The 21,859-nt window shown below is 41.5% G+C and overlaps 1 protein-coding gene across 5 annotated transcripts in view; it reads right to left on the bottom strand.

The window, feature by feature from the left end:
• Nucleotides 1-21,859, bottom strand: part of tanc1b (tetratricopeptide repeat, ankyrin repeat and coiled-coil containing 1b) — a 115,953-nt gene that overhangs the window by 22,611 nt on the left and 71,483 nt on the right. For all 5 annotated transcript variants that reach the window (XM_082507214.1, XM_082507213.1, XM_082507211.1 and 2 more), the window contains 8 exons: nucleotides 17,207-17,329; nucleotides 14,525-14,806; nucleotides 14,079-14,233; nucleotides 10,574-10,805; nucleotides 10,297-10,463; nucleotides 3,270-3,877; nucleotides 1,072-1,180; nucleotides 712-834 (listed from right to left, as the gene is read on the bottom strand). In XM_082507214.1, the coding sequence (XP_082363340.1) occupies nucleotides 712-834; nucleotides 1,072-1,180; nucleotides 3,270-3,877; nucleotides 10,297-10,463; nucleotides 10,574-10,805; nucleotides 14,079-14,233; nucleotides 14,525-14,806; nucleotides 17,207-17,329 (1,799 nt within the window). The remainder of the gene's footprint in view (nucleotides 1-711; nucleotides 835-1,071; nucleotides 1,181-3,269; nucleotides 3,878-10,296; nucleotides 10,464-10,573; nucleotides 10,806-14,078; nucleotides 14,234-14,524; nucleotides 14,807-17,206; nucleotides 17,330-21,859) is intronic.

The raw sequence follows: 21,859 nt of genomic DNA, 5'->3' as shown, positions 1-21,859 counted from the left end.
ACCCCTCCCCCAGAGGAGAGAATAAGGTCATTTTGTAAATGTCTGTTTGACTAATACTACACATTTATACAATAACTCACAAACAGACACCAGGTGATGGAACGCCCTCTGAAACAATAACACTAACGGCAAAGAAGTACGGAGGATAATTTTTCTTCGAGCCAGAATGCATCATGCTGGCAGAACAGCCTTTCCAGGAAAGGCCAAATGATTATCGCCCTTCGAAACACGACTGAAAAGCAGTACACAGGAAGTTGGCTCGTGCGCGAAGCTTATTAACATTTACCTGTCAAATTATAATTGGACACATTAACAATATAAAAGGACAGCGGTTATTAATAAAACATTCTCTGCGTGGAGCAACATTCGGGGATTAAAAGTGTAACTAAAATCTAAAGAAAGTTGCAGTTATTTCTGAGATGCATTTGCTTTAAAATGACCTAACCAGTGTATATGATTATATTACTCCAATGTAACAAAAGGGTTATGAAAATGCTGAAAATTGGATACATATACTGTGTGTTTAATATATAGTGTTTAAAGGTTTCCTATATCCCCTCAAGAAGCTTCTACTTTGCATTTCAACAAAAGCAACCTGTTGCATTTAGGCATTTCAGGTTATCAATAATGTGTTTTTTTCATCGTTAGCTAATAAGCCGATTGTTCTGCATTCAACAGACGCGCAGGAGCAAACCTGAAGCAAAGGCTTACCTTGACATTAGGTGTGTAGAGGTTCCTCAGGGAGGCCAGGGCTGCAGAAAGGCCGTCAGTGCTGCAGTTTATCCACAGAGCCTGAAGGACACTGGATGACACGCCTGTCTTCTTGCTCAGACCCTGCATGCACGCCGATGCATAAATGCATGAGTAAATACACAAACACACATATGTAAAAACCAGCGAATCTGAGGGGCATAAGCTGTCAATGTTGCTTTCCACATCCCACGGCTTATCCTCTGGTGAACCATTGTCACAGTGCATAAATCAAGAGAAAGTGAACACCAAGAAATTCCTGCAAGGGATGGATTTCAAATAAAGATGAATGCATAGACCACGTAGGTTCCACATCTATACCTTGAAGATGTGTGCTTTGAGTATGTGGTGTCCCAGCTCCATTGTCTGCTGCCGATTCAGTTTCCCCTCTTGGCGCGATAACATGAAAGCCATGAGAGCGTGACCGGTCCTGGGTTAGAAAACAAGGGAACAGATAGGATACTCAGTCGTCAACAGTAGGAATGATTGTTCCTCTGCTTCAAACGACATGAAAGTACTGATTCATTCTGCTGATGACGAGGAGCCTGGCACTGTCATGGAGAACTATTGTATTCTGGAGCTAGTGTGAATAAGCTAAAAATGTTTGGCAATGACCCTCTGAACAACAGGGGGGGAAGAGTGTCACTGAGGCACTAATTAATGCAGAACTTCATTAAAAAGGCATGCATGATTGCGAATCCCTTTGATCTGGATAAAAATCCTCTCTAGTTGTGCCCAGGCACAAACAGAGAGGCAGTGCAGGAGGCTTTTGTCTCTTTGTGCATCTCCTGCGCCAGACTACAAGCCTTTGTTTTTTTAATGATGGAGTTGGAAGGCTGTGAATGACCAGAATACGAAGCTCAGCTCTCGTCCGTTTGGAGGCATCGCCGTGTGAGCAGAGGTGAGCAACAGGGAGGAAAAAAGTGACATCATTCAATTTATGAAGTGTGAATGACTGAAATCTCTCATTTGTGTGTGGCTCCAGCATTTCAATTAGGTAAGCACTGCAAGTACTGCTAAAAGAGATAAGCCTGCCTCGCATTGCAACATGCAATATCTGCAAAATGCATAGGTCAGTACCCCCCCTCCCTCACAAAAAGCACTATTTATTAAAACAGGGCAAATCAGTGTGAGGCTGCAAGACAACAAAAAAAAAAAAAGCACTGATCAGGAGTCAAAAGTTGTGCGGGTGATCTACTAACAAAGCACAAATTCATGAGCACAGACGCAGCAGTTCATTTTACCGATGACCAATGCAAGCTGCCAACAGCAGCGCAAATTAGTGGGTTGCAAACAAGCAGATGAGGGAGCGAGTAATCCACTAACAACGCTGGTGCGGCTTGTTATTTGAAATTTGACAATTATAATACGGTACCAGCACATGTGAACAATTCAGACCGGGGAGAGGCAGTGGAAGGAGAATCGATGTGTTTGATATGAGGGTGAAGTCTGCAGTCAGGCATCTGAACTCGGATGAATCCTGACAGCTCCAAAAGAGCACAGGATTTATCTGCAGAGGTGCTGCTTTATTACAAACAGCTTCACTGTATCAAAGGTGCATTCTGAGATGACCTTTTGAATGTGCTGTACGTCGCAAACAGGCCTTGTGCTAATGAATTTAGTGCTGTGATGTGTCTGTAAATGCTCACATCATCACATCACTTCACACTCAATTTTTTTTCTGCATGCCGTGTGTATTTTTTCCGAGACAAAGGAAGACTTTGGCATGCAACAAGCTGACACCAACAAACAGGACTTCAGGGAGTCTAATGTTTCTGCAAAATCTCAAATTACATTCAGTGAAGCCTGAATGTCATTGTTGCAAGATTCGAGCATTAATCTAACATGCTTCACTTCCACAGCTGTATTCTCACATTCTCACAAATGTTATGCAATGGAGTCATTATGCAAGAGAAGACGACTCGAAGAAGTGAAACAGCCTGCTTGAAATCTGATCTATGATGTTGCAGGGCTGCGTATGCAAACTGCTGACTAAAGGGGTTTATTTACAAATGGAAGCTTTGGTGCAGTCTGCAGTGTTTATTATGGACCGATTTCTGCGCAGATATGTGAAGAAAAACACTGAATTACTGCCTCTAATACATCCAGAGCCAGCTATTCTCCCCTTCTGCAGACATATCCCACGTTAAATTCTGCTCTCCTGCATTAAAATTGAGGACCGGAAATAAGCAGGACACTGCTTTAAACATTTTAGGTAAGAACTTTGTGACAACCGACAGGATGGACACCAAATTTAGGCATGATTAAAGCTGTCAGAGACCTAAAACAACTAATTCAGAAGCACTCTGAGATGCAAAACTTCATTCACATGAAGACACGTTTATCATATTATTCTGCAGCATTAGTTGTACTTTTCTTACTGTCCTACATGCCTATTTGTGCAATTCAAGAACCTTTTCTAAATGCATTACTGAAACATACGCAAACTCTAAATGCATTACAGAAGCCTGCAAACCAAATTGAGAGCTGCGAAGTTATTGCATTAGCAGAAAACTGACCTGGGGTCACAAAGGAAGTCCGTACTCTCTCCATCAGCTCTCCACACCAGCCACTCTCTGAAGGAAGGGTGACAAAACATGCGCGTCTTGTCCCTCCGTTTGATGAGAAAGCACGAGAGCAGCTCCATGCGTTGCTGAAAGTCCTCCCATTGTAGCTCCCCCTGGACGAACCCCGCGTTGATGGCGTTGAACAGCTGCTCGTCAGTCAGGGGGTGCAGCGAGGCGAGCGATACGTTGAGGATCGGCAGTGAGCGCTCAAAGGCTGAATTGGTCATGAATTTCATGTTACACTGTAACTGGTACAGTTCTGCCAGTGAAACAGGCACGACTTTGTAACTGGCACTTTTGATCACGAGGTGGCCTCTTTCAAACAGATCCAGGGTGAGTTTGAGATACAGGTAGGACCCTTGGCTGCGGGAGATCAGGTGGCTACTTAGCTTGCCGACTGTGATAGGATCGGCCTTGCCGTTCAGGCTAATATTGTTCATGATGTCCTTGCTGCCGTTGATACGATACTGGATATATGCGTTGAGGTCATTGCTGATCTCTTTGTTGTCAGAAAAGTCATCCAGGGAGATTTTGGAGAAGGGCAGGAGGCTGGTGATCTCCTATTGAAGACAAGATAAAGACAGAGCGTGACATAAAAACATACATCTGAGCTTCAATGTACTATTCAAGTGTCAATGCATGAAAAAAAGTAATTTGGTGCAGTGTTTGCATTACAGACACAGCTGTATTACTCAATACCACAGCCAATAAATAAATAATTTAATTAATTAAAAGCAAAAATATTCTTTGCATCCTGAGCTGCCATTAAGAAAAACAAAATCTGCCTGTGTACGTGTATTATCAGAGGAGTTTCTTTGAGCAGTGGGGAAGCAAGCATGCTGAGCTATCAGGCCAAAGCAGACACTTGTTACTGTTCAAAATGTGGCTGTGAGGAAAACAGGAGTGGGGAAACTGAGTATTAAGAGGCAGGGGATGGATGGGATGGTAGCTAGCGGGCAAGCAGAGGTCTGAACTAGGGCTCACATTTCAATCTGTGTCCCAGGGGTTGGAGAAATCAATGCACCTTAATCCTCCAATCCTCTGCCTGTCTGAGGCTAGAGAAACATTGCCTCCGCAAGATAACATTTTTCCTCTCCCTCATCATGAGAAGGCAGCGCAAACAGACAAACACACACAAGCACATGTATGCACACGCTCAATAAAACATACCGAACACAATCCACAAGATTGGGGGGAGGGGGTGCAAACAACACCTCAGAGATTGTCCAGATATTAGTCTAGCAGGCAAGGGCCAATATATCGAACCCTTCCTCCGAGGTGAGATGCTATTTGTCTGTTCAAAGCACAAAACAATAGCGTGACAATTTCATCTCTATGCACAACTCGGATTCTGTCTGCAAATAAGAAACATTTCATGCCTTCATATTTTCTTGTCTTAACAATGCTATCTTGATTATTCTTCCATGATTCATTTTTGCTATGCCCCGAGTTAGTCGGGCAGTAAAGCAGATAAGCTTTATTTATTCACTGAGGGTTTTTTTGCAAGAGACACCTGAGTACAAGCGACAAGTACAAATGTACACGCATAATATTACAAGTATGAAGTGATAATGCTTTAAAGTCGATCATTTAGTGCTTCCAATTTCAAGCTAAATTGCAGCTTATACAAACACTAAGCTGCAGAGTTTCTGAACTTGTAGCCGAAAGCTTAGATAGCAAAGCCATACACACACAGACGCAGGTTTACCGATGGCTTTTGCATATTAATGATGGCCAAATGGTTCAGATAACTTACAAAGCCGAATGTAACCACTGTCTGCACTGAATGGCAATGCTGCTGACTGCTGTGTCCAGAGCTTTAATGTTAGGGGAAACGGTATGAGAATACAGCATGGAGCGTACAGTTTGTGCTTTTGATCTTTTGTAGGAACTTGCTCTAAAAACTTTTGAAGGAAGTAGGAACCATCATCATTAGCTCATATTTCAGTTTCAAGAACCTTTGAGTAATGCAAGTGTATGGTCATTATAGTCTATTGCATGGAGCAGGACTGACAACCATCATGTCCAAACAACATTTTATATACATTTTCTTTATTTACTGTATTTATTTCTCTATTTATTTTATTTTGAATGCTGTGCATGGTCCAGTTATCGTAGAATATCTTCAGTTTATCATTAATTCTGTTATTAAGCATTGTGCTGTCGTTATGTGTCATGGCATGTGGTTGTACGCAGCCCTGTTTGTTCATCGTTTTCATTTTGAATTCTGCTTTTGTAATATTTCTCATCACGTCCCACCGGACATAGAGAATTCAATTTTGGAATTTCTTTGTGATTTTGCAACCATTTCCTGCATCTTACCCAAATATGTGGACTCGTAGCCCCCCCCCCCCAAAAAAAATAACAATAAAAAGAGAGGACATACAGGGTTTTTCTGCAAAAGACTGCCAACTCTCTTAAAAACTATTTAACTGACTTCTGTTACATTTTTGGAAAATTAGACATTTTCAGTCAGTGACTAACAGCCTTTCCATTGCACTTAAAGGGAACTTACTGAACATCATAGGAGCCTGATTTACAAAAACATTGTCAAACTGACTCCGAGGTTTTCACATGCGAAGTCGTCATATAGCTCCCATTAAAACAACAGTGCCATTCGATTCATTACTGCAGACAACTGCTAAGTGGTTACAGTGGGAATGTGAACAAAACAGAAATATAACAAGAAAAATATGATTACAAGAAAGTAAAAGACACATATGGCATGGTTAACAATGTGCTATCCTTTGCCACAGACCAGCATGTGCACAGGATTCACTAACAGAGGTTATAAAAAAAACAGCTACTGTTACATATGCCTTAAACCACACGTTTCCTTTCCAGCACAGTTGTTACTATGAAATCTACCACACGGACAACAAAAACACATCTCCGATAACCGACTGCAACCTTGTTGTTGTTGCTGTTCTTGCTTTGCCAGCCTCCAGGTGGCTAAAAACGTCACCCTAGCAAATTCACACAAACAGTAACTCCCTCTCATTAAACACTGTTTCACTTTGTCAGAAGACATTACAACACATATGTTGCAGTGTTCTGCTTATGGATGGATGGATGGATGGATGGATGGATGTTGCAGTGTAGTCAAAATGTATTACTTTAAGTGCAGCCACCTGGAACATCTTTCCACGTCAAAAAACCAATTCTAATGCATTAATAGAAGAGCATAAGAGGTGAATACAAAATATCAGCGCTACAATATATTGATTCACCACACTGACAGGGCCTTGCCTGAATTCTTAATAGCTAGGCTGAATTCACTATATAGTACAGCCCACACTGATGGACAACACTCGACCCTGGCTTCTGACTGAGCAATAATAACTCAAATTCCAGATGTCAATCAAAAACCACATTATTATCCAAGGCTCAGTGCTTTCTTTTTTCCCCCAGCAAGGAAAATAAGTTTTCATGTAGTTCATCAGTAGTGTCAAAGCCTCAGTTGTCAGCAGCGTGAATTTAATCCAAGTCCATATCATTTCTGGAACTGGTCAACCTAGTGTCAGCTCAAAGTGACTGACTCAGCTCTCTCCTGCCCTGCAGGTCATGTGTCTCAATTCTTTCCTGAATGTTGCTGGATATGCCTGACTCTGTAAAGAGTAGAATAACAAGCGGGAGCAGCTCAGGAAACACTTGTCAAAATGTAAAAATGTGCAGGGTCTGGTGACAGTGAGTGAGTGCCTAGAGAGGTGACGGCATGTCCAGCTAGACATTTGTTAAAATGAGAGAATTTTGATTCATTTCTTTTCTAGGGTTGCCACAGTGTTAGATTTTTTTGATTTAGGATATGAAATGTTCTGGTCAACAAATCAATAAATGTGTTTTACAGTGTTTTATGGATTGGGACACAGGGCCAGTGTGAACTGTAAGTGCAGGAGGACTGTTGGCTACAACCGGCATACTTTTTTTTCCTGCACTATAAGCCGCACTTAAAATCCTTTAATTTTCTCAAAATTCGACAGCGTTGATGCTTTATCAGGTGTAACTATTAAGTTCAACATCCAAGCATCCATGAAAACAAAATTTATTAAATTTAACGGAGTTAGAAGTTAGCTCGCTAGTTCCACCTAAACATGATATACATGACTAAGAGATTTCTGAAAAAATTTAAATGTACAGCTCTGCCGTCCCTTTCGACATAAATGAAGACAGAAAACTAAACAGCAGTGACATTTATAGGGTTACTGAAGCTTGGCTAGCTGGTATAAAATGATATGCTAGCGACTAGGGTTGCCAACTCCCTGAAAAATAAATAAGGGACACCTCGTGGCCAGGGCCGGGCGACCCAGTTGTCTTCACCCTTCCCAGTGTGGTGAATTTTCTAGCTCTTTTTTTGTGTGTGAAATTATTTTTTTTAACCCTTTGACTTGAATTTGATTTAAGTAGATGTGTATTCTTTGTGATATGAACACATGTGAAACAAATGATCATTTAGCCATTTATTTTTAGCTCAAAATGACAACATTAACACAGTAAAACAGGTCTCTTTCTTAAACAGAAGCCTGTCATGCTTAACTTTTGAGAATATAAGTAAATCTTTCTTTAAAAGCACTCTGTCCTGCTTAACTTAAAATAATAGAAAACAATAGAAAGAAAAACATTCTTGTAACAGTGCACATTTAGTGCATTTAGTACAATCGGCTTCAGTTGAAATATTATTTCAGCTTTTCTAATGCTAATCAGCTGCTCCTGTTTGTAAACCCGCTTGTTCCCATGATTACGCATCATAACTCATCATCATTATTCATCTATGTATTACTTTTATGTATTAGTCATCTATTTGTTGTAATCATCTATCCTTGCAGTTGTTTATTACACAAAATAAATTATATTATCACACTTCTGGCCACATAGCGCTGATATTCACTGCACATGCCCATATTAACTTTTTCCAGCCAGGTGTTTTCCTTTTCCCATTCTTCCCTTTCTCTGAGGGGAACAAACATTGCTGCTCTAATGCTGGGCTCACACTGTGCGGTTTTAGGCCCATTTTGAGCCGATTTTTGAGTGATCGGACCGATTTTGGTCTTCATCGTGCATCGTGTAGTATACGTGGGGTAACGAGAAGTGATTAACACCTCACGACCAGCTCCCGATCATCAATCGCTCGTGAGGGTGTCACCACAGCCGCTCACACTGCTCGCGCGCAAACACGTAAACGTTGGTGTAAAAGATGGAGCAGCACGGCTGTGCAGCGTGTGATCTGGACACAAGCGATGGAGGCACAACTTGTAGAACTTTGGAAAGCTCATCCGAGCCTTTTCGATGTGGCATCACAAAATTATCACGACCACAACAACCGTGAAAATAGTTGGATTTACACTGCTGCTCAATCACAGCTGCCTGATGAGTGTTTTTCATTAGCAATTTAGCAAAGTTGATGGTGGTGGTGGTGTGTCTGTGTGAGTGTAAGACGGAGAGAGAGAGAGCGACAGATTTTCTGTTATAACCTTCATGTTATGGAGGCACAGAGTGAGCACTCAGGTCGCATCAGAGCATCGGGCGGTATAGTGTGAGAGTACATCGTGACCTACCAACTTCTAACCCCTGCGAGTCAATCGTACAGTTTGAGCAGGAGCTGAATAACGTGACTGAAAAAAATCGCACAGTGTTTGCCCAGCTTTAGGTGTACTGTCGTCCGAGACTTGCACCGCCGTGTCGGCGTTTGTTTCCCTGTTGGCCATGCTTCTTGTTGTGGTCATCTGTTGTCTTCCGGTATTTTCTCCGTAAGCGACCTTTCCTCGACCAATGAGATTAGCGGTAATCTGAATTGTCATACTCGAATTGTCATAAGTGTGCTGTCAGCTCATTGGTCACAAAGCAGGAGAGGGGCTGGGAATTATGTTTTCAAACAAAGCGTTAATTCCATTAAAAGTTATAGACTACTTTTGATTCTCACTGTATTACGGGACAAAGTGCGTCCCTTATTAGCTCAATACGGGACGTGTACTTTTGTTTCGAAATACGGGACGATTCCGTATTTTAAGGGACGGTTGGCAACCCTACTAGCGACACAGCTATGTTAGCATAACATAAACACAGTGAAGCTAGAGGATGAAGGCTAACTTTTTTTCACTCATAAAAGTTAATGTGAGGGTTCCCGAGGGTTAGGGACAAATGCAATCGCATGGCGGGATGCTGTAAACGGACCAAACTTCAATCAGGAGAACAACTGAGGTAATCCATCGACAATACCAGGTTAGTCATTAATATGCTGCAACAACATGGGAATAGAGCAGCTGCAAGAGAATTCAGCATTTATGAATCAATGTGGATTGGAGGAAGCAAGAAAAATGAGTTGACTTATCTGACTGTTTTGTTTCGCTTAATGCGCCTTGTAATCCGGTGCGCCTTATGGTGCGAAAAATACAGTATATTAAGTAAGTGAAAACTAGCACTAATAACATTAAAATATATTAAAAGGTAAGACTGTAAAAGCACTTAGTTAAAGATGCTTAGTTAAACCAGCCTGTGCAAATTTCATTCAATTTGTATAAAAAAATATAACAGAAGTCTTGAGTGTTCAAACTTTTTGATAAGCTTCAGCTCAGAGCGCTTGGAAAGCAGATAGGAGAGGATAAGAGCAGACACGAAACTGGTAATTAAGTTAAGAATCAAGCCCTTAACAGCTTGCCTGTATCCAGTACTTCACTCAACAGTGTAACAGCCAAACTGCACCTGTGTGAGTTCATTGTGGGAAGCCAGTCTCTGAGTGTGTGAGAGAAGCAGCTGCAGCAACAGAAGAGTGAATGCCATTAGCAGTAGTTACTTTAATCAGCCGTAAAGTGTGCGGATAAGCCGAGTAGTTACCGAGAGGGAAGAAAGAGTGATAAACTTTTTAAAACTAAAACTCATCACCAGTATAATGTGACATCTGTAATTCTGACTCGAGGTGATTATAACAGTGAATATTTTGTCATCTGAGTGAACTCAGAGCCATGCTTTATAAGTTCTTTCTTACCACCAAGTTGATTCGAACAGTGACAACCAGTTTTAGCCAGGAGGGGAACTTGGCAATGATTTTTGTGATGAAGGATGCAATGGTGTCTCCATAGTCTGGTTTGTGGAACTCTGCTTCATTCAGCCCGTCTATTAAGATTATGTAATCTTCCTCTGGAATCCTTCGCTCTGCAAAGACATTTACAAATAAACTAAATATTAAAATACTATGAAATGAGATTAGTGGTCTCATACACGATGAAAATGAAATAGTGCAATATACAACTACAGTGTTTTACCTTTCCGAAGGTTGGCCAACGGTTCCAGGACTCCTCTCCGGAAAGCAGCCATGGGGTCTTGGACACAGGAGCGCAGACTGAGCATGCTCTGGAGGTGGGGCTCTTTCAGCAACAGCTCCCGGTACGCACTCAGTTGATGAGCTCTGCACAGAAGGGCTGCGATGCTGTGCACAAATTCTGGGACCAAGCAAGTGTACGTGTTATCTGCCTGGCAATAATGATAAGCCACCACCTGGAAGACAAAAGGAACGAGAACAAACGCGAGTGAAGCCATTGCTTTTTGAGAATCAGGAAGAATTAAAAATATGATTCACTGACTGATGGGTACATTTGATAACTTTAAAGCGTTTACAAACACCAACATCTCTGGTGACTGAAAAACTACCATGACAAAGTAAGTAAGTGAGGCTTTTGATACCAACAAGCCTCCATAAAACTACATATTATCTCTACAATGTCAAAGACATGATTTTATCCTTTCATTATTTCACACAGAAGGGATGATGAAGAGATTGGGCAACGAAAGCTATAAAAAGAAGTGAGTAGATCCCAGGTGGATATCTAAAGGTAGAATCTTCTGTACCTGAGCAGGTTTCCGCAGCATTCAAAGGAGGTCTGATTTAAAAGGAAAATGTAGGGACAGAGGTGGAGAAGAAGGAAGATGACTGTACTAATTACAGTCCAACCTGGAGGAGCTGACACACTTCCAGGCCCACAGGAGGAGGAGCAGGTGATCGGTTCCTCTGACGGCTCAACCTCAGCTGTTGCTGTTTAGTTCTCCACAGAAAACCGATGACCAGCTTCTAGAAAAATGACTAAAGCCTCAAGATATGAGACTTTTTTTTTTTAACATTTAGCATCAATAAATGTTTTGGACCCAAACTTCTCCCCACAGCACAGATCTAAATGCATATTTATGGTTCTTTCTTTTTCAAATAATAACATATAACTCACATGCCAATAAAGGCACAATTAAAGCTAGCGCAAATTAGAAAAGAGGGAGGTAAGATTTTAAAAATTATAGCTGAACTCCCTGGATGTATATAACCCATCTTTAGTAAGGAAAACATGTGACATCCAGTCAGAAGATGGACCAACTGAAACAATAACACAACCACTGATTCACATCTTCTCCAGAAACTGTCAAAAATCACGACCACCAGAATTTTTCTCTGATGTTATGCTTTACCCTAAAAGCAGCAAACGTCTGAGAGAAGTCCGAACACTCCTTTCTGTCATTTTTGCGTCACACGTTTTTTGAGCTTCATCACAAATGTGACATAACAAAGAGGGAAACTGATATATTGAATGCCTATTATTGTACAAAGTCAAGTAACCTGCTGTGTGCATGAACACAACTCTTAATAAGCCCCCTACTGCAGTGATGATTTAATTTAGCATACAAGTCACGCAGACTACCGCCTCATCAATGAGCAATACGAATCTCGACACACGATGATGCAAGGCTCTGCAGTCAAACCTCGGTAGCTCATCTGCTGGCAAAACAATAAATGCATTTTCAGAAATGTTACCTAAAGGCACGTCTCGATAATAAGAATAAAGCAGAAAGGGTAGTAGCCTCAGTGCTCCTGTTATGAGACCACTTTTAAATCAATGATTAAAAAAGCACTGGCAGAATCTGACAGAAGCTGCTCAGCGTTGCATCACACATCACAGGAACAGAGCCCCTGTGAAGGCGCCTATTGGAAACACTTTTCACCATAATTGGCTCAAGAGATACTGCTTGAGTTTCACAGACATTTACATGAAGCTCACTGCATTACCCTAGCTGTCTGGTGCATGAACTGTCCCCTTTGACAGGGTCACTAATTAGGAGGCCTCCCTGACAGGATAAGAGTATTAAATTCTAAAGGTGTTAGAAGGACAACAGGTTGTAATCAGTACCATTAAACGCAGCAGAATCAGTAGGAGACGTCACATCCACTGAGAAAGTCCTTCACAAAGCTGCCACCTATTAAATTACCTTACAACCTACCATCACAGCACTATTCAAACTCAACTGACTACAACAGTGGATCACAAATCTTCTCTGAATCCCGGTGGCCCCCAATCATCTTTATTAGACCTGCTACAAGGCAATAGCAGTGCCAAAGTCATCAAATGGTGCTTTTAGCAAGCAGTATTTCCAAAATGTAGTGAACGTGCACCTGCTATGTGACTGAACCCTCAGCAACACAAGAAGAGGTGGTGCGAGTAAAGATGCGGGAGTGAAAAATCGACAGAGAAATTTCAGTGGAAACAGAGCGAACAATTCCAAAACTAAAATAAAAGAGTCGTAGGCAAAAACCGCACACTGCTTAGTCGGCGTGCATCGAGAGAGGAACATTTTAAAGTGAAACATCGAGGACTTGTCTGTCCACTTCACAAGTCTGAAAGAGAAAGATGTGCAGAAATATGCTCAGTGTCTGGTATGCATGTTTGGGGGGGTGGGGGGGGGTTTCGGTCACAGACAAGTGGTTAACAATGTTACTGACGGTGTGGGGGAGTAACAGAACACATGTAAAGCTGTTACCGTGCAGTACTTTATATCTTGTGAAGAATGTTGACAAGCTTATACAAGAAAACACTTAATCTTCTGCTCAACAGCGCTGACACGTAAACTTCCCAGAGAGGCAGTATTTAGACTTTATTTTGCGATCCTTGTAGCGCCAGAAAAATCAACAGATGGAATATTCATCTGTCAAAAAAGTAAGCACTGTCCTCAGTAGTCAGTGTTGCTCCGCTTCATGGAATTTTGAGGATCCTTATCATGTTCAAACATCCCAGTTCAACACTTGAACAGGCGGCCTTACAATATATTTAAGCACCTATTTGAAGTTGACACAGGAACGGATACCAACCAGTAATTAAGCAGTAGTAGTGCCATACATGTCGGTATAACTGATAGCCGCCTAGATAAATGGTGTTGCTATTTGAAACGTGTGTTGATGTTTGTAAATTCCTAAATGACGTCTAATATTGATGAAGCTGGCTCTGTTTGACGTTGGTGTGTGTTTACATTCTGTGCTCTCAGGTCATGGCTGACAGGGCTCGCTGTGGGTTGTTGCTCCCTGAGGAGGTTCTAATCACTGACTAGTAAACTGCAACCTACCCTTATTGTTATGTATAATTTTATGCATCATTCAACAGAATATATCACAATTATCTGTGGTCACTATTAAAGAGGAGTTTTCAGAAGTCAGACTGAAGCTGTTGTAGAAGTACTTGGTAAAACCTGAGATGCTTTTTGGTCGATTTTCCTTCTTTTTCCTTTTTTTTTTTTTTTTAAAAAAAAGAAAGGAAGAAACAACAAATCCATCCATCAAAAACAAAAAATAATCTACTCACTGTTGAAAATTGTTAAAATTACTTTTTTTGATCCAGTGCACACACCAAACATTTTTTCCCTGAGTAAACACCACCATAACTAGTGCAATCTTTTTTCAGCTTCTTTGATTCCTGCTTCTTTGTTACTGTGAGCTCTCTTAGATGTTGAAAGGCGCACCTTTGCAGCCAGGCGTTTGACAGCCTCCTCCCTGTGCCGCTGCATCTCGGGAGTTCCTGGGCAACTGCTGGTCCTCAGTGTGTTGGCAGCACTGGATGGTGGAGTGGGCTGTGGAGGCTGGCTGAGAGGAAGTTCTGTGCTTTGTCCTGGGCCAGCTGGAAGACATGCACATGGTCACCAATATATAAAGTTATTACATTAATATAAACTAACATCTCTCTATATATGTATATGCTAGCATTAATAACATTAGTTGTGTGTGAGGGCATTCTTTTGTAAGGTAAATGTAATATTAGTCAACTTGATTTTATATTGCCAACGAATATATAATTACTTCCCTCCCACACTTTGCAAGCTAATGTTGAAATGAAATTATAATAACATTAGCTAAACACGAGCAGTTAATGTAGTGCTCACATCCAAAGGCAAATACTAAAACTAATTACTTTTCGGGGAGGCGCTGGGACTGTTGGAGGCGATCTGACGCATGCGTCCTCCATGGCAGCTCAGCGCCACAAGTCGGGAGATGATGGCCGTCTTCCCATAACCCACGCTGCCCACCACCACAGCACCGTGGTTCTCTGTGGACTCGCCGGCCTTCAGGACATCTTCCAGATGCTGAAAGAGCCAATCTCGGCCCACAAACACAGAATCTGTGGTGATGCTGGGAACCTCGAACAGCAAAGGTTTGAGCATGATGTCCACGGGTTTGTAGGGAGCAAAACGCGCTGAAGGAAACGGGAAAAGAAATGAAACAGATTAAAATTGTTTACACTACTTCTATTTTTTTCCCCATGTCTCCGGGAAGTTAACAAATGATTATTTCTTTTAAATGCTGGAAACTTTACTGTAATAAATCGTTTTCCGTTGCAGTTAACCTACAAACATGCTTTGAGCATCTCCCGCATTCTTCTTCCCAGAAGGAGCCACATACATGAAAAACCCTGAACACTGTAGAGGATACATTTTCAATTAAGTGGAATCAGAGTGAAGACCTGAAAGAGGACTCTTATCTGGTCTACTTCAGCACTAATTAGATCTCATAACACTTGTTAACTAACATCACTAAATGACTGCTACCTTTAGTGCTAATGCGCCTTTCAACATTACAACTATCACTGCTGTTAGCTGCTAGTGTTTTCACCTTGCGAGTTTGCCTGTGTTCACAAAAGCCTATTGTAATTGGAGGGGCAGTTGAGAGTGTTTATATTGGCAGGTGTAGGTCTGTTTATGTTTCTATTGCCCTACAATGAAACCAAAAAGCGAACGAGCTGGTTCTGAGACACTTGAAATGATCACCACCTTCTACTATACCAGCAAAATAAGTACAGTGTTTGAAAAACTCTAACTTGAGCAAAAGGAGTATCGACGGGAACTAGAAAAAGAGTTATCTTTTATTAACCTCTCTTTATTGGATCCCCTTAGATTTCAAATCCATCTTCTTGAATATAAAGCCCCTAATGACCATGACTTGCTTTTTCAGTATCCTAAGCCGGAATGACAAGCAGAGGCTAAAGCTGCTTCGCTCCTGTGGAACCAGCTGGCTGTTTAGGGTTGGGAGCCAAACCCAATCTCTAATTTTAAGATTAGCCTCAAAACCTTTCATAGATTTATAGTTAAAGCTCGCTCAGCTAACGTCTGAATCACCCCTTACTTATTATGCTGCGACAGGCCTTTGCTTTCAGGAGGCCTCACATGGTGCACCGACATCCTCACCTCTTCTCCATTTCATTGTTCATGCATGTCAGTTTGTGTATTCTCTCTCCCACAGTTGAAGCTTTTCTCCTTCTCATCTTTTTTTCCCCCTTTCTTTTCACTCTCCTCTCATGGCAATCAAACGAGTGCTGCTCATCCCGAGTCTAGTTCTGTCGGAGGGTTCGCCCAGTCAAAAAGGAAGTCACTAAATGTTGCTCAAATCAGAACTGTAAGGTCCTCAGCGTACTAGGTTGAGTTTCCTAAGATGGCACATGTTGGGATTTTTGCAATATATGAATACAACTGCAATGAACTGCACTGAAATGTTGACCTACTGTTGCAAAATTTAGGTAAAGGTGGTGCCATCTGAAAAACAAATACCATAAATCATATAGATAGGGCTGGATCAGCTGACCCTGAATCCTCCCTTAGTTATGCTGCAATAGGTGTAGGCTGCTGGGGGATTCCCATGATGCATTGAATATTTCTTCTTCAGTCACCTTTCTCCCTCAAGATGTGTTAATAGACCTCTCTGCACTGAATCATACTTGTTATTAATCTCTGGCTCTCTTCAACAGCATGTATGTTATCCTGTCTTCCTTCTCTCTCTCCAACCGGTTGCTACAGATGGCCGCCCCTCCCTGAGCCTGGTTCTGCCAGAGGTTTGTTCCTGATAAAAGGGAGTTTTTCCTTCCCACTGTTGCCAAAGTGCTTGCTCATAGAGGGTCATATGATTGTTGGGTTTTCATCTGTATGCGTTATTGTAGGGTCTACCTTACAGTATAAAGTGCCTTGATGCGACTGTTGTTGTGATTTGGCGCTGCATAAATAATACTGAATTGAGTTGAACTGAATCTCCCATAAAATTTATAGAAAAGAATCCAATTGTTTAAGATTGTTGTGTATGTACGAATTCATGTAGAAAAAACCTGCTCAGAACCACTGACCATATGCTTATGTATCAGCTTCATGTTTGAGACTGAGTGAAAATGAAAGAGGACATTTTCAAAAGGAAGACTAAATAGTCTGAGTATATATCCAGTGATGACTTATTCAGTAATTCATGTTCCCATGAAATATTTAATCTGCAGGATCTCTCAGAGGATTCAAAACACATAACCAGGATAAAAGTTAGCTGGGAAAAAAGGCATGATTTAAAAGCCAAAAAAAGGCTTTTGAGGATAATGTTAATACCCATAAGTGCTGCATTGTTTACATTGCAGTGTTCAAGTATTTGCACAGTTTTGTTGTTGGCTCTGCACTCAGACGTGGTACTTTGGAAACTTCAGAACTACCGTTGGCTGCCTATTAACTTCAGGGTTTTTCAGAGTCATACCACATAACATTATCCTATGTACTGCGATATTTTACACGTTTATTTTACAAATATCTCCCCTGAGTGCCTACAGCAGTAGTATGAATAGCCCAGTCACCTTTAGCGTCCTGAGGGGGCCTTCCTCCTGTATTATGCCAGGGTAGGCGAATGGATGTCCGGAGGGGGGTATTGCGCTGTTCATCAAGAAAGCTCAGGTCTTCAAGCTTTGTGGAACTGGTGGCTGTAGACAAGAGAGAAGACACACACACACACAAAGAGTGAAGCTGACAGTCTAGTACCTCCCGAGTACATTTGTCATCACAACTATAAAGAGAAAGACAGAAACACACACTAGAGTAAAACCTTGTGGCACTTATGCCATGTCTGAGGGTGGATGAGTGAGGAAAGAACAAAGCCAGTGCACTCTGACATTTGCAGGGGCAGTGTGAGCAGCTACCAGCATATACTGTGGCAGGAAGAATAGCAGTATTCTAAAGTCAAGAGCAATATGCACCGATTCTCTTTGATTTGAGCTGACAGCTGGACACGATATAGCAATGAGAGGTCCATCCCCACAAGCACGCCTGCTAGGCTGTACGGAGAGGGCAGATTACCTTTACCTTTCATAAAACTACAACGAGTTATAGAAATGCTTCACCGCGGGTTTGGCACTCATCACTGTCAATCTACAGGACGCACAGGTGTAATCTCAGGACTTTTGTGTACTACAAACTACAATATCTGTAAGTCATTTGACGTGAAATGAAATAATAAAATTAATTAAAACCAGATCACAACTTGAGTTGTTATGGAGTTCAAATCTACTGAGATTTCATTAGGATTTAGCTTCATTTTGAAGCAGAGAGAGAACAAGTCTCAAAGCAGGCAATGATTTCCATCCCCAAACACAGGATATCTCCTGAAACTACTAGTCTACAGATTAAAACCACTTGATGAGCCAGTGATTACAACTCAGCTTTTAATTTGAAGTCTAAGACACGGTCTGTTAACATAATAAAAATGTGCATTAGTGCGGCGAGGCCTCTCCTCCAACTGCTGCTCGTTTTTCAACTATGCTATCGCCGTTGCGATCCACGCTCTCCTGGGCTTAGTGAAGAGCAGAATCAAAGCCTCTCTTCTTCTTCTTTATCAATATCAGCTGGGAAAGACTGTCACTAACGCTCACTTCACTCCCTCACTCGGTCGCTAACTTACTCTCCGGAATGTCCCGCTAATTAAAACCGGTCTGCTGGCAACGGGAACTGAGGAAGCTGCCATCAACGCAACTTTGACTGGAACAGGAGAAGGGCCTGATGTTACTTTTACTGCAGTGCATTGTGCATACACAAACATCTACACTGGATAAAGCTTAAGGAATTGCAAACAAAGAGAAAAGAAAACAATAAAAGCAAACGCGCATGACCTGGAAGACCTTTTGCTGTAAAGCAAATGCCACTTTTCATCAGCTACAACTACTTACATCTAAGACCAAAGCAAGGAAGGATGGTGGGAATTCTCAAAGCCCTCTCTATCTCCCCAGTGACGAGATACTTGGGCAGGCATACAGTCAAGTAGGCAGGGTGTAAACTCACAGCTAAATCTCTGGAGAGTGTTCCCAGTGGACGAGGGCACAAAAGCGATTCCTCCACCCCGGTGCTCCCATGCCGGCACTCTGGCAGCCGAGCCGAGTGCTTGGCTGCTTCCTCTCTAGTGTTCAGTCAGTCACAGCACCCACAGCATTAGGCACTTGCTAAATGAACGCGCTGCCTTCCAACAGAGCATCACCCTCTCTACAATTTTAACACGTATGCGTACATCATCTCTGTCCACATGCTGCACGTACACACACACACATAAATAACTCGGTATGCAAGCAGCAGAGGGGGAAATTGAGAATATTAGAGGAAATATAAACGGAAAACCAAGAGATTCACTTCGCAGTGGTTGATTAAAGTTTGTTATCCAACGGCTGCAGTATTAATCAACAATCCAGACTGCACAGAGATGGGGTTAAAAGAGGGGAATGTGGAAAAAATGAAGGCGAAAAAGCAGCAGACTCATAAATGAGTGCAACAAAGAGTATCACGTGGATTTTGTGGGAGGTATGGACAAGACTCAAAAGAGAATAAAGAGAAAAATCAGCTTTATGCAACAAATCGCCACTAAATCCTCATGCTGACATAGGAGGGCCGCAAGATGTCAGTCTATTTTCCCCCCTTCCTTCTTTGTTTTGCATGGAATAAAAGAAATAGCACAGTAGAGCTTTATTCAACAGACACGTAATACCGAATTTGACTTGCTAAAGGAGCTGCATAGCTGCATAGACTCCTTGATTCACGTCCGTGGCAGACAGCGCACCCAGCACCATAACTACATTTCTCTTTTGTTGAGTCGTTATCAACATTTTTTCCCAAGGCCAAGATTTCCCACACGATTCCTCCTCATCCCTCAAATCCTCCCCTTCATTTCTTCTCCTCTTTTTACTCCCGAGTTCCCTCCTATTCTTCCTCACCTCTACTCATTGATAAAACATACATATGATACCTTGAAGTCTGCACTTGCAGTCACTTTGAAGCTGCACAAATGTGTCAAGACTGTATTCTGATGAAAATGGGATTCTTTTTTCCTCGGGCAGATCTGCCCTTTGAAAACCCCCTGTTCTGTGTTTCCCATGACAGAACAGAGAAGAGGACTGAGCTCCTTTGCTCTAACCACCCCCACCCTCCCTCCCCAACTTGACTCCCTCTCGCCTCCTTACAAGGTGAATCTACTAAAGAGGAGAAGGGAGTCAAATACTCCCTTCACATATCTTCCTGTTTTTATAGTAGCCAGTTACACTTTACCCATTTTGTGATTTTGTATGAATAAATCAGTTCTTGGCTGTTCTCGGCTTATAGCCAATGCAAATACCCATTTTCCTTTTATTTGGTTTGATTTTGCTGGTATAAACACGCCTTAATAGCTTTTCATGACGAACGTTTGAACATTCAGACACAAATGAGAAAATCTGATCCCTCATATCAATAAACGTTGTTTTATTTGCAAAGAGGCTGATATCAGCACGCACTGATGTTTGGTCCATTTGTCTGCCAATTACTCCTAAGACCCGAACTCTTCCACGGCATGCATTTTTAATTTCTCTTTGATATTTGGTCACATTGGGGCCCGATGAATGTAAAAACAAAGAATTACCAGATTTTCTTTTTAACCTTATTTTTGTTTTTTTTTTGAAAAATAAGAGCCACATATGAGGATATTAGTTTAAAATTTTGAGAGAACAGTAGCAGTATAATGTCCTCATAAGTGGATATCAGGCCCTTGTAGAGCAGAATTGAGTATTTTGGTCTAAATAACCCAAAATGTGATGTGGTAAATATTAAGGGATAATTATTATTGTAATAATTGCATAGCCTTATGCTAAGATCAACAACATTTACTTTAAAAAAAACAAACCACCACTGTAACTGCTCCATAAGCTATTTCATATATATAAATGCCTCTGTGGTTAGCTAACGCTCTGTTCCTTTTAAGATTGGGCATTTGATAAGCCCTAATCTGTCAATGGAGTGCCGAGCACAATTTTAAAAGGGGCTTTCAAACGGATTGATCTGTAACAGATTTTATTTTTCTCCTGCTGTGACAGCTGGACCAAACAATTCTCTGAAAAAAGGGCACGTTAGAAGATTTCTCTGTGACCTTTTCATGCTCGAGAAAATGAATGGGCTTTCTTTCCTCTTTTTGTTTTCATTTTAAACTCTGCACTAAACAGATCAATATATACATGAAGCCAGAAGCAGAAGTGACTCCCGTGTCTACCTGGAGACATCGCACACACACTGTTGGCATGTCTTTAAACATGATCACACAGCCTAAAACAACACAATAGACCACATGGTCTCAGAAACTACCGGGAAAGACAGCAAATGAGAGCAAATGAGATAAATCAGTGTGAGATTATTAAATTTAAGGGCTACGCCACTTTATGAGTTTGTAATTACTGTGTGACCTTTGCAAACATCTTTAAATCATAGGTTGTATTTATGTGGAAAAGGTTAAGATGATTTTAGTCGTTCTAATAAAACACAAAAGCATTCAGATGTTACCTCATCAGTGTTTTAGTAGACAAACAACATATCCTCGAATTTGCCTGCAGTCCACAGTCTTGGCTCCGTTATCATTCGTGAAGAGAGCCCGGCGCACGAGCTTTGCCAGAGGAATGTATGACTTTGGAGTACAAGCGAGCAATGAGTGCGCCATACCTGACTTTGTCTCAAACCACAAAGCTCTGCTGAATAGCTAAACACCACACAAGCATTGTAGCACCATTCCTCCGCCACGGTGACCCTCACTCAAATCTCCCTGTCTGAGAAACCCAACCACAAGCAGCTCAGGCTAAGATTTCAAAACCATGGAATTCCAGTGGCCAACACTAATATGGCCCTTTGACTCTGTAAGCCTTTATAGAGGAAAAAAGAAAAAAGCTCAACTCCAATTACTCAAAATTAGGATTCTTATAAACTGAGTATATCACCTCAGAGAGGAGGTGAAATTCCATCAACAACTCTAGTTTATACAGAAGATCTTACAATAGAGGCGACAGATAGATGTAAATAGTGGATTGCAAATAATAAAACAAAGAAAACACCAGAGCATAGAGTTAATTTACAAGTGCTTATTACTAATCCTGATGCTGAAATTTGACATCAAGTTTAATTTACCACAGCACTGCTTTTTGGTTTGATGGAACTATTTGGGGGAAACAGGGCAGACT

The sequence above is a fragment of the Aulonocara stuartgranti genome, assembly GCF_965226115.1.
Source record: "Aulonocara stuartgranti genome assembly, chromosome: 16".
Taxonomy (NCBI): Eukaryota; Metazoa; Chordata; class Actinopteri; order Cichliformes; family Cichlidae; genus Aulonocara; species Aulonocara stuartgranti.
The sequence above is the reverse complement of the archived record's forward strand: the minus strand, read 5'-3'. Positions and strand labels throughout refer to the sequence as shown.